Raw genomic sequence first — 13,661 nt, 5'->3', positions numbered from 1 at the left:
GATAGTATTCGTCGGATTACGTATGATGGCACCACCTTCGAATTTTTCCCTCCACCGGAAGTGCCCGATCCGCCATTGAGACGCACTATTAGAAAATAAAGATACTTTTGCTTCAGCGCTACGTACTATTTATATTGTTTCCACGTTTCCACTACATTTCAACGACATGCCGGGCACCTCTTTACAACGGCCAGGTAAATCGACTATCCTCTTCTCCGGGGACAATAAATGCATAACGAAATACCGACTGACCGGCGCATCATTCGTTTATCGCGCGCTACAGACATGGATCGACTCCTCTCGCGAGTTTACGATCTCGCGAGTCGAATCGACGGCGGATCAGAGCGCCTTTCACAAGCAGGCCTCGATCGAGCTTTAGCTGCGTGCGCTTTGTGAGTGCGCTCGATTTGTCAAGGTGAGCGTAGCGAAGCGGGTCGTCGCGCCGGACGCCGCGTTAATTCGTGCTCGCGGCGTGAACAAGCTCGTCGACGGCGCGCGGGCGCGCGTGTGCCGATCCGATATTCGGAGTAACTACCAAGAGGAGCCAAGCGGAACGACGTACGGAGGGAGAACGGCGGCGACAAGGACGACGACGACGACGACGACGAAAACGACGACGAGGAGGAGGTGGTGGCGGCGGAGGAGTACGCGCGGCCGTTGGTCTTGTGGCAATGTAGCGAGCATCGAAGACCGCTGGGTGTCCGGCGGGACTGTTCGCGCGTCCTGTGGCCGCGGCGAGTCGTCTCCGGATCATCGTGGGCTGAGGAAGTCGACGTAGGAGCTCCAGGCTCCAGCGCGCTCAGGCGAGAGCTCGTGCGAGCGAGCGAGCGTGTTTCACGAGCTGCTTGCCGACTTGCGCCGGCCGCACTGGGGACGAGCAAGACGGCGACAACGACGAACCACGACGAAGAGCCTCGCGCCACGATCATCGCTGTCGACGATAAGTGCTCGTGAATAAGCAGCTCGTCACGATGGCATCGCAGAACCAAAGCGCTGTTAACGTCACCGCTTCGCCCGGCACCGCGGCGGCGAACGGACCACCGTCGTCGGCACCGATGCTGGGCTCCACCGTCCTCGCCACTGCTGCCGTGATCTCGGCCGCCAAGGCGCAGACCCTCGCCGCTACCGCCGCTCCTGCTCCGACTTCGCCGTCGCCGTCTCAACAGCAGCAGGCGAATAACATTGAGCCACTAGACAAGAGTTCCTCCAATACTCTCAAGGTATATGTCCGAATGAAGCTTCTCTAATGTTTCAGTCGAGCCGTATGACTCTGTGTTATCATTGTTGATACATATATATATATATATATATAAGCTACGATACTTATCTTTTGTAAAAATGGAATGCTTAATGACTGTTACGTGTACTTGCAGCGCAATCCAAAGATGGAGTTGAGCAAAACTGATTTGCTGAAGTTACTGGGGTACTTAGAGGGAGAGCTCCAAGCAAGAGACATTGTGATAGCTGCATTAAAAGTAAATAGCAACATATGACTGTTATTAAGAGAGTATTTCGTGTCTTGTGTATCTTTGTTGAAAAAATTTTGCTAGTTCTTCAGCTCAGACAGTAACATGTGCAAATTTATACGCAGAAATTATATGTGGTAATACACACCATTGGTAAAGTGTTGCAATCTTGTGTGATTAGGATGTTATTGTGCAAAATTTTTTAATTATATTATAGCATAACTTTCATATTATTACACCACTAGTCATCTTCTTTATACCACAATCATGTTTCTTTTCTCTTTCAGTCAGAAAAAATGAAACATCTTCTGAGTTCCCGATATCTCAGTGGAACTGCAGATCCGCACGCAGCGCTAGCTCGCGATGTTGCGATAGTGGGCGGCGTTAGCGGGGTCGAAGGGAATCAAATTGATCAAAAGGTCGCTAGTCTAGAGGCACTAGTGAGCAAGCAAAGAATTGCGCAGTGTAGGATGTCCAAAGTTCTTAGAGACGCTGAGATTAGGCACAGAGCGGTATGTATTTTACTTTGTTCTACTTTGTTTTATTTTAGTACGTTATATTACGAGAAACAATACAATATCGTTAGTGAATAAGCGCTCATTGTGTCATCGCTGTTATATGTTTTCGCAGGTAATTAAAGAATTGGAAGAAGAGAAACGAAAACACGAGCACGATACCGCCCAAGGTGATGACATCACTTACGGTCTCGAGAAAGAGAGAACAAGATTGAAGAAGGAATTGGAGCTAGAGAAACAAGAGAAAAAGAAATTAGAGCTCGAATTAAAGAAGGCTAACGATCACCTCGAAGAGGAAAAGAATCGACAGAAGCAGATAGTGCTTCTACTTTTGGCGGAACGTAAAAAAATCATAATGAAGTACATCGAAGAGAGAAAACGATCTGAGGATTTGGCTCAGATACTCAGCGAGGAGAAAGTTAGGATAGACTCGATGGCCGAGGGCCTCGAGGAAGAGAGCAAGAAGTCATTGCAGATGGAAGCAGAGTTGGAAAAGCAATTAGCGCAATTTGACATGGAGAGGCAGCAGTACCGGCAGGCTCTCGTGAAAGAGGAAAAGAGGGCGAAGGACTTTGAGACGGAATTAGAAAAATTACGAGTCGAGATGGACACGTGGAAAGAGTCGCAGGCTCGAGGTCCTGCGAGGGGTGTCGGTGTAACTCCGCCGCCGCCACCTGCAAAACCAGCGAATCTGGTCGCTATGCCAACACTTAGGCCAGCTAGTGCTCCGCAAACAAGTAAGTTTACGTGTTTTAAATCTGTTGGAAGCTATATATGCGTTAAGAAAAGTCTGGCGATATTTGGTGATTAAATAAGCGATTATCGCCGAATTTACTTGATCTGTGATCAACTGATGTCAAGAAACGAGTCGATTTTACAATTCTTGACAATTTCTCTAGTAAAAGGAGCAGTCTTGGGTACAGGGACTCCTATGGTTAGTAGTAAAGTTGTTCAACCCACTGCCACAGTGTCCAGTGTTCCTGTTAGTGGACCAAGTAAGATTCTTGAAGTATTTTCGTGCAACAATATCGAATCGAATAAGTTTTGTCTTAGCAAATAACTGATATATCTAAGTGCCTTTTGAGTATACAATTCTCTAAACTTGGAATATAACATTTTTTTCTAACATATAAAGTACAAATTTGTCTACATACAGTATATAATTTCATATTTAGATAGTTTCAATTTCGTCAAATATTAGTTAATTTTTTGCGTAAGGAAATTTACAAAAGCGTCATCGCATTATAAACTAATACAATTTTTCGTTGCTTTTAGCAACTGGAATTGCTAGATCAGTAACACCTGGACAGGCACTACGTGGGGTTGCGTATACACCGAATTTAACATCTGCGAGCGGGGAGCCTACAGCTACTCCGGACACGCAGGTAACCTATCCACATTTCCCTACACACTCAACATTAATCTGAAAATTATACAGAGCCTATTTATACACGCAAAGTATTGCAATAGATATTTTTCTATCGTATGTATTGTATCAATTTAAATACTAGATTGCTAGTATTTTTTGAAAAAGAGAGGAAAAGCGCGAGAAACTTAGATAATATAATTTATAAACAGTTTACCGAAATGATAGCAACGTTTAGTTGACATTAAAATCAGAGAAATCAGCTATTTAGTATTTCTATGGAACTTTTCTCTTCCATTAGTACTATATATACACATATACATATATTTATAGTTCAAATTATATATTCAACTTATTATATCAGTATTGTGTTTCGGAGAAAGATAGGGGTTAACTTTAATGAAATATCATGCGTTGATATAAAATAATATCCAAATGAAGAACAAACTACATCATAGTTATATTACGTTAAAAAAAAGTCTTGACGAGTATACGGTATCGTAATTTGCATACGAGAGATGAGGTCAGACGGTTCCGTCAGACAGTTTAGAATTTCAGACATGTCCTAGAGACTGTAATTTTTATAGTGTAAATAGGCTTTTTATAATTCGAAGCTGAAAGTTCACGAGATATCTTTCAAATATCTTGAACGAAAATAGTTCCCTGCACTGCAGTATATAATTGTTAGATCTTTTTTAACCTTGTTTGGTTAATAATCGAAGAAATGTATATTTAAATATCTTATCTTCAGTCATGTTTCGTTTTGCAACTCAGGACTAAAACGCTTTGAAATCACACTGTTGAGACATATGACAAAATTATATATGTACAAATATATTAATTTATCCGTTGAATAATTCTCTCACACTCGACACACTTTGATCTTATAATAAGATTATTGCATTTGTTGTTACACTGATTTTATGAGCACTTTATAAGTTTCTCTAGTCTTATACATTTTATTTCGATACTTTAGGTCGTAAGTATCTCACACACACACACACACACACACACACACACACACACACACACACACACACGCACACACACCACACACACACACACACACACACACGCGCGCGCGCGCGCGCGCGCGCGAGATACACATACACTCACACTTGGTTCGTCGTGTATTTATTATAATTACATGATTATTATCAAATTATGCATATATGTGTCACTATTTAATTTGAAAGCACAGATATATATTTATCGTCTTTTTTTTATTTGAGATGCAGACGGTTAAACATTTTACTGACCGAATTGTTATATTTTCACGCTGTCGTATCACATGACAGTCGTTTTGGTAGAGAATTGGGGCGGGTCGATCGAAGAAATGGTTTTCTCACTGCTATCGCCTTCTTTAATTCGACGCACAGAATTACTCTCGCCTTGCTCTCATCGAATCTCATTCTCGCTATTTCTATCGCTCGTATTATCCAGTGGTGTACTGAAATTGCGGGACAATTCGACTTCGCTTTTAGGGGTTTCTATTAGGTGACTGTGAACATTCGAAAACGGACTATTCTGAGGAGGGTTTGCTTTACATTTACGTATCTTTTGTACACACGTTATTTGCAGCATTTAGTGCAATTTGTTATACACACACATACACAACGTACACGCTCGTAACGCAATATGTTATACACTTCCTCTATATAACGATCTAAGTTAGCACACCATCAATATATCTAGAATTATATTTTATTACGATACTTTTATTTTGTGTACATAAGATTATTATTTCACATGTACGTCGACCGATTCCTACAATTAAAAAAAGTTGTATGCAACTCATTTCTGAGCCTTATTTACAATTCTCCCCGCTTGACTTCACACATAATCGCTATCCCGTAATCGCTGCTACTAAATTATATATGGTTTGGTTACGACCTTGGACGTCTACTATATATATATATATATATATCTATATTTAGTCTATATATATATATTTAGTTGGTTTGCAAGCAGTTCCTTAACAAGCAGGTGGTACGCGTCTGGCCATGAATCAGAGCTCTTTTATTTTTATCATAACAATCCCTCGATCTCGAGAGAGATTCGCACCTCGAAGTACTCGTTTCGACTCTCGAGTCAGGCTTTCTCCGTTTTATCCTATTCGTCTCTTTCTTTCTTTCTCCGAGGATCTGTCGCACATTTCATCCTATTTATTAATCCACTCTCCGTAACTCGGATTGCGTCTTCTAGTAATTTGCGAAGGATACGCGGTCGATTCGAGAGAGAGAGAGAGAGAGAGAGAGAGAGAGAGAGAGAGAGAGAGAGAAGAGAGAGAGAGAGAGAGAGAGAGAGAGAGAGAGAGAGAGAGGAGTTCCCTCCTCATGATTGTCTATTAACAGTAGACGGTATGCGCAACTTAATCCGATATATCCCGGCAAAATCGCGAGTTGCGGTCGTTCTTTCTCTTTTCCTTTCCGCTTGAATAACCGGTGAATAACCATCTCTTCCTCTCCTCGCATCGATCTTACGACTGCAGTCTCTCATAATTCCACCGTCAGCTCCTTCTTACCTTTTGCCGAAGTCTCTGCTTTGGATTAGTTCTTTGGTATGGTTCTTTTCTTTCTCTACCCCCTTGTCCATCGACCACTTAAAAAATCTGAAAGATCCTTGAAACCCACCAAGAGTAACGTTTTATCACGTTGTGAAGTTCGCTACTGTTAGCGACGGAATGTCCGTCTGTCTGCCTATCTGCCTGCCTGTTTGTCCACCTACCTGTCTATCTGTCTGTCTGTCTGTCTGTCTGTCTGCCTGTCTGTCCGGCGAAACGACTGTAAGCCGGCGCCGCCGGGGCGTTGTCGCCGTCGGCGGCGCAACCCTCTCAAAAGTCGGTCATGGTTGTGTGTGTTCATTCCTCAGGCCGTAGACAAGCGACCGGTCGTACCTGCTCCTGTTAATACTGCGACCGCCGCGGCTAAGCTTATAACGTCGTCGCAAGCCGCAGGGAAGCTCGGCTTTCACGTTGGCCCCGGCAGTCCCGCCGTTCAAGCACCGAGTACCGTCACCACCACCGCCGCCGCCGCCTCCACCGCTGCTGGTATACTGCCGGCGAAAAAGCCGCCGATCTCGCGCGGCGTGCCGCCCCCGGTACCACCGAATAAGCCAGTGGTACCGCCGAAAAAGGAGGCCGCTTACCTCAGAAGACCGGAACTGTCGCAAAGCACACAGCAGGATAATACCGTTAAGTTCGGCAAGCAGGCCTCGTCGCACGCCACGGCGGCGAGCGGGACCGCCGCGCAGGCCTCGCAGGCGCAGCAACCGAGCGCCGTCGCCCAGGCTGCCGACGAAGAGGTCAGTAGCACGACAGGCTCGAGATAAATACTTAAGGCTTAGCCGCTCAATGATCGTTACGCATTCGCGTTGGATAAGCGCGCTCGTCCGCGAGAGAAACGCGCGAAACGGCCGGTGTAGATGCTACATTCATATACACACTTACGCAAGCATACACACATACGCATACACGCACACACACATACACACACACATACACACACAGACGCCAAGCACACACGCGATATGATAGCGTATGTTCAACCGGAGCATATGTGTGAATGTGATTTCAGACAAAGCCGCGTTGATCTAGCGCGGCGAGAGCGAAAGAGAAAGAGAGAGAAAGAAAAGCGAGAGGGTGAAAGCGTGCACACAGATATGTCGACGTACATACACACACACACACACACACACATCGAGGTGTGTGCATGATAGAAGAGGATACGAAGAGGGAAAGAGAAACACGCTAGCAAGCTAATATAAGATGGACCGCGCGGCGTAGGAGATTCCGTCTCGCGGAGAAGACCTTGTCCGAGATCCAGGAGAGTCAAGAAAAAGAGAGAGAAAGGAACAAGAGGAGTGAGGCGCTTCGTGACACACTCGTTGGAAATACGTTGAAGTCGACGGACGAAATCGAGGGAAGAACAGTCGCGTGTGCGCGCTCACACGACTAGATCTCACGGCTGCGGTCCGCTCGCATTCTCCGGAAACGGGGTTCCGTTCGTTCCAACGGAACAACGGCTAGCATCCGTTAAGCTAAGCGCTAGAGCGGAACTAGAGTTATTCTTCGGATACATAAGGTAGCCTTCGTAGGTTCCTAAGTAGTTTACTTTGTACCGGCTCGTCTCGGACGGCCGAGTTTCGTAGGGCGCCTCGACGACCTCGTACACGAGAAATCGCTTGTGCGAGCGCGAGCTGGTTGCATCAGCGTGTACTTCAACACCAAGCACTCCTTCTGGTCGATTAAGTTTTCTTTCCCGTTCGAGGAGCGCGTACACACACACACACACACACACACACATACATTATGTATATTGATTCTCCGGTGAATTTCGGACGTCTTTTCTCTGGATCGTCTCTGCGGAGACATTTCTTTCTTGTATATATTTTTATATATTTGTAAATTTGTATGTGTACATACATTATCGGGAGGGATAGCAGTATCCCTCAGTAGGGTATTTTTTCTTCGACCACTTCGCCGGTAGTCATGTTATTATATACCGGGTGGCATGTAACCATGTGTAGCGCCAGATCGGATTTGCGTTTCCGCGGTCGACTTCGCGTGCTCGCGCGCGCGGATTTCCGGATCCTCATCTGATAACCGGATTTCAGCGCTGTGTCCCTCGCGCGTTGCGTGTCTCGTCGTGACCGTTGTGACGGATGGAACTCGGAATCCGAGAAGGCGCGGCGCGGTGTGTGTCAAAGTCTCTGAAGCAGATTCAATTAGAGCAGACGGTCGATGCAACTCGGCTTGAAGCGGGAAACTTAGAAGAAGCTATCGCGTGCTATAATCACTGCCTCGTCTCGCATAATTTCGTAAAAGTCGGTACAAACTTATAGAGCTGTGTCCCGGGAGGAAGATATTTTGCGTATACACACACCGGGTCGCCGACGAGTCAGTCGCGGTCGTCGCATTGTCCCTCCCGAGAGAACGCGGTATTTATTTTCCGTCTCGTCTAAGCTTCGCTGAAACCTCCTTTGACGAAGATCTATCTCCGCGGACAAGCGGGAAAGTAGAAAGAACGAACAGATCGGTGTTTTGTACTCCACTCGTTTAAAACCGTCGACGAACCGTCGAGCGAAGAAGCAAGCGGCTGGTTAGCAAAGCGTGCGCGCGGCGATTGCATTTACAGTGCCGGGCGGTCGCGGAGACGAACCTTCCTTCTCTTCGCAGATTTTCACCGTCCTTAATTTAGAGAGCACGATCGAGATCGGTCGCTTATAGATCACGAGGACGCTTTAGAGGAACACTCGCCATTCGTACCGGTTGAACGGTTCGTCTCACGACCGCAGTTCGCCCGTTCGATCGCGACAGATACCCTGTGTAGCAGTTACGAGTCCTCGTAACTGTCTCGAATAGCTTCCGCTTCTTCCTTATTCTGTATGGAAAAGAGAAGAAGGAGAAGCGGAAGTCACAGGCGACTTCGTGTCACGTTTTACCGATCGCACTCGCGAAATATTCATCCGCGAAGAAGATGTAGGCAGCCGACAACTGCACACACACACACACACACACACACCTACATGCAAAGCACACACACACACACACACAGTAGGTCCTATAATCTTAGGAGATATCCCTCTAACCCGGGCGTCACGATATGCGTTGTCGCCGAAATTACGAAAGAGCATCCTGGCATTGCGAAGTCTTCCAGTGTGTTTTAGTTCACGCGCGTATTTCTTAGTGTTTAAGTTCGCGGTTTCTCCGATCGCGTTACGACCCCGTCGCAATCCCGTGGCGGCGCAACACCCTCGTATGTAACTACATAGGAAACACAAGAAATCACTCTGTCGGTCGTCATTGCGACAACACACAAGCGGAAACTGCTCTGGGACCAGGACCAAGGGAGTTACAGCCTGTAACACTGAGGATATAGAAAAAACAAAAACATGCTCGCAATAATGACTATTATTACTGCTACTACTGCTACTATTACCATTACTATTACTACTACTACTACTGCTACTACTACTACTACTACTGCAAAACAGCAGCAAGCAGAGCAGCAACAAAAAACAGTAACAATAACAATAATGTATTATAATAGTGAAATAACGAATAATAACGTTGTAAAACAATAATCAGAGATTATGCGATGCCGCGTCGGTTGGCGATCACGACGACGCCGGTGTCGTCGATCAAGTGGAATAAGCTAAATGGTAACGCGACGCTGACACAATTGCGTAACACTGCGTAGCATTAGCGGCAACGACAACGGCAGCGGCGGCGGTGTAGCTGTAACAGCCGGACCGAGATGATTAACGATGTTAGTATTAGAGAAGTTAACGGTAGAAAGTAGCTCTAACGACTATGATAATAATAATAATAATGAATGATAGATGTGCTTCTCGCGCCGACTAAGGGAGAGAAATGAAAGAGATTTTTTGCACCGAGAGAGAAGCGATTCTGCGTGACTGTCGGTGACGTTTCGTGACGGGAGAAGGCGACTCTTCGTCGGAGATCTCAGTATCGCGCGCATATCTCGTTGCGTGCGAGCTCGTTGTCTAAGTCAAGATTATAATCACCGCGGTGATTCGTCCGAGTTAGACTGTGGATGTATATTTAAGGATACCACTCTCCGCGATAGCGGCTGTCGATTGCGAGCGAGAGAGCTGTTCCAGACTTAGAACCGAGAAATGGCTCTTGAGGTGCGTCGTCTACGCGAGAATTGTTATTCTCCGAGGGCGACTTTTGTTACACACACACACACACACACACACACACACATACACACACACACTCAGACATCCACGTACACGTCTCACATTCACAACACGTACAGGTCGTGCTATACATGCAAAAATTTATACATATATATATATATATATATATAGAAAGTTATATAAAGAAATGTTTAAGAAAGTTCAGCAAAGTACATCCGAGGTCTATACTCTGATCGCGCGTTTAGCGTCAAGCATAATCATTCGGTTTCCCACTTTGTTCGTCTCGCGCACGAAAATTGGAAATTCAATATCAACGGCCGCGTTTAACGCTGGACGCGCGAACATCCAGAAGACGCACCTCTCCGACTCTCGAAGGCCGCTGTGTTCTCGCGTAGCATCCATCGCACAAAGTTTCCGCTTTCCGCGTGCCGATGTGTGTGTGCGTGTATGTGCGTGTATGTGCCTGTGACTGAGAGACGTTAGCGGCTAATTAATAATTAACAGCTCGGGAGAGTCCGAGAGACGATCCGCGAGCGAATTGTGAGTGCGATTCTCTCGATTAGACTTTCAGCACATACACATACACATACACACACACACACAGAGAGAGAGAGACACACACACACACACACACACACACATACAAGTACGATAAAAACACACATGTCACAGACGTAGCTCCATATGAAGTGAAAGATACTTTGGTACTTGATTGATAGGTAATCAGTGTACATAGTAATCGATATGACGTTACGTAAGAGCGTAAGTTAGCGGCGAACGAATGAGGGGCAGAGACGGCAGGTGAGTCACGAGTCGTGATTCGCGTCTTGTTAATTCTGTCGAATACAATGTGTATATACAATGTGTACAACAAGGCACAGTGCCAGTCGCGCATGTTAAGGGCGGCCGTTAAAGTTTTAGGGGTGAGACAGCCGGGGTCGATAGAGCGAGTCGTAATTGTACGTAAAAGCGACGAGTGTATATCGAGCGTCCGAAGCACGAGAAAGAGAGAGAGAGAGAGAGAGAGAGAGAGAGAGAGAGAGAGAGAGAGAGAGAGAGAGAGAGAGAGAGAGAGAGGGAGAGAGAACAAAAAAGGAGGAGATGGCGAGGGCGGATGCTCGTCGTAAGCTGTCACAGGAAAAAATATTATATATCGTAAGAGCGATTCATATCTCTAAACATTAGCGAGTTGTTAAGTCCGCTGTCTTTGTTGGCGTTTCCCATTAGTTGTGCGTTCTCGCGATCGTGTGTACATTAAAGGTGCACATTCAACGGCGGCGGTTCCCGGCCGGCGCGACGACGTGTCTTGCAGCGCGGTGTTGCGAGCGAGCATTTCGACGAAGCATTTTTTTTCTCTTTTTTCTTTTTCTTTCGTATTTTCGTCTCGAGGTTGTTACTAACGCGAAGGGCTGCGTCTCTCGAGAGGTTTCCGTCTCTCCGCGTTCGGGAGCTCCTGCGCGATTGCAATTGCGGTATCGATTATCGGTATTTGATATTTGAGGCTTTCGCGCTGCGGTGAAACGAGCTGGCTTCCGAGCTGGAGCCGCGTTTTTCGCCCGGATTTGCTTTCGACGAGTCGTCAACGTCACGGTTCGCTTCGTCATTTCCCCGCGGTGGAGTCGCGAAGACGCGAGATTCGCGAATCTGCGTCGGATGACTCCTCGTCGACGCTGACGACGTATCCTCGCGTGTCCCAATGGCGAAACGAAGCGTGTGTTGCGGATTACAGGGCAAATCAGAGAGCTGGGAAAAACAAGCAAGAAGCATTATATAAAAATGCAAAATCGCATCGGCGATCGAGCGAGAGAGTGGCCCGGATCGCATGCTTCCGTTGCGAAAATTATTCTCGCGTGCGCGAGAGATCTCTCTCTTTCTAGCGGTACAACAAAGTGCGCCCGGAATATCTCACTTACCTTTATCGCATTTATTTTCCTTCCCGTACCGAGATAAAATGTTACAAGTACCGCATGGCCGTGCATCGCGGGGCGCACGAAGAGCGGAGCATGCGATTAACGAGAATTTTCCCATAATCTCGTGACTCGGACTACTTTCGCGATCGCCGCCACGATCCATCCTCTCGGAGTTTGAGCTGCCGATTATTGGTGCCGCGATTTCGTCCTGATCTTTGTCGGGACACCTTGTCATCCTCACCGCGCCGTCGCGCGTTTCGTCGCATAGATAGGAAAGACTTGAGAGAGATCCTCTGTGAGCGATAGCGAATTGTTAGAAGAAAAAGAGAGAGAGAGAGAGAGAGAGAAAGAGAGAGACAAACTTTTATATTATGCGCAAGATGTTCACTTACGAGCGCCATTATACGCATATTACACGCGGTACATTCACAATCAAAGCGTCCCTCTTCCTCCGCATCTTTCACGCGGGATCGCGCGTGTTGACGACAAGTGCGTCACGGTGATAAGGCAAAAGACACCCTCCTTGTCGACCGATCGATCGATCAGACTCCATCGGCTGGCATCGGGATGCGATAAATACGGGATAACACGAGAGAAAGCGCAGCTGCGTTGTCATCGTTGCTGCTTGTGTCTTTTGTCTTAACGCGGGAACGCGTGAACCTTACCCATGTCAAAGTACCGGATCAAAACTATCGTATTCACTGGAGTGTGTGTGCTCTTCGTGCGCGAGCGCACGTCATTTTATATGTAAGTGTTATTATGAACTATATTCTCTCTCCAGATCGTAGATAGAACCGATGACTCTCGCGAGCGGGGCTGAGAGTACTTATTAATTGACTATAATTACTAGAGCGTGTGCGTGTGCGCGCGGGTCAATAGGCCGTGCGAGGCCTTCCGAGATTGTAAATAGTACAACTATTTAATACCGCTTATACATATATACATAATATACATACGAACCTAGATTTTTAAACGGAACTGTGATTTTTTTACGTTGTAAGGCGCTTTCGATTGCTGCTTTTATTTTCCGATTTTTCTCTCCTTCTATGAGACTCCATCGAGTTAGCCTATCTCGCCGAGTGTAATTAGGGCTTATTAGACGTTCACCTGTGGTGCATTGTACACTGTCGGTCAACAGTTTGAGTAGCGTAGAAATGTGAAATCCGGCGTTGGCGCCCAGTTGTCTGACGACGATCGGCTGCTCTTGAAGACGGCAAGCTGAAACAGGAAGCGGGCAATTATTGTAGTAGCTAGTAGGACTTTAGATATATTTTCGTATGAGTGTTGAGGAGTTTGTCGTCAAATGAGGTGTAAAGCGATCAAATGAGAAATAATGAAAACACCACACAAGCCTACTGACTGATTATCGATGGGAATATCAAAATTGCGTCTCTTGCGGTTTACCGAGATTTTTTGTAGTTGTGTAAACGAGAGAAAGAGAGAGAGAGAGAGAGAGAGAGAAACAAAGATATCGATTTCAAATCGAGACGCTCCGTACGCAAAATAAACTCGACGACTTCTGTTCAAACGTTACTCCACGCAAAATTAAGGTAGATTTACTCAAACTATTGGCTGTGCGTGATAGTGTGTACTTTTCATGTTTTTTTCTTTTACGTATTAACTGTTCACGTTTCAGGATGTTTTAGCTCTAAATCCCATCGCGATGTAAATATATCAGGTAACTTCCGCGCTTTTTTAAAGAATGCCAACACCGAAGTTCAGTTCGAGATCTTCCAGT

The 13,661-nt window shown here is 46.1% G+C and overlaps 1 protein-coding gene across 2 annotated transcripts; it reads left to right on the top strand.

Annotated features, from left to right (window-relative positions):
* Window positions 1–332: 332 nt before the first annotated feature.
* On the top strand, window positions 333–10,600 carry Naus (cortactin binding protein N-terminal like nausicaa). Of its 2 annotated transcripts, XM_011146734.3 has the most exons (8): window positions 333–1,220; window positions 1,374–1,475; window positions 1,754–1,978; window positions 2,097–2,718; window positions 2,881–2,976; window positions 3,257–3,366; window positions 6,219–6,650; window positions 6,923–10,600. In XM_011146734.3, exons 1-8 carry the CDS (start codon window positions 972–974, stop codon window positions 6,935–6,937), a joined length of 1,851 nt encoding a protein of 616 aa, XP_011145036.2. In that variant the 5' UTR covers window positions 333–971; the 3' UTR covers window positions 6,938–10,600. The 2 variants fall into 2 exon arrangements, with proteins under 2 accessions (XP_011145036.2, XP_025153779.1); XM_025297994.1 differs by having other exon boundaries at window positions 6,219–10,600.
* The last annotated feature ends 3,061 nt before the right edge of the window (window positions 10,601–13,661 follow it).

This window comes from Harpegnathos saltator, unplaced genomic scaffold (genome assembly GCF_003227715.2).
Source record: "Harpegnathos saltator strain DR-91 unplaced genomic scaffold, Hsal_v8.6 scaffold202, whole genome shotgun sequence".
Taxonomy (NCBI): Eukaryota; Metazoa; Arthropoda; class Insecta; order Hymenoptera; family Formicidae; genus Harpegnathos; species Harpegnathos saltator.
Note: the sequence above shows the minus strand (reverse complement) of the source record. Positions and strands in the feature narration are given on the sequence as shown.

Coding starts and splice junctions, on each gene's coding strand:
- Naus (XM_025297994.1), top strand. CDS start 972: ATGGCATCGCAGAACCAAAGCGCTGTTAACGTCACCGCTTCGCCCGGC. Junction 1,221..1,373: donor GTTCCTCCAATACTCTCAAG/GTATATGTCCGA, acceptor GTGTACTTGCAG/CGCAATCCAAAGATGGAGTT. Junction 3,367..6,218: donor CAGCTACTCCGGACACGCAG/GTAACCTATCCA, acceptor TTCATTCCTCAG/GCCGTAGACAAGCGACCGGT.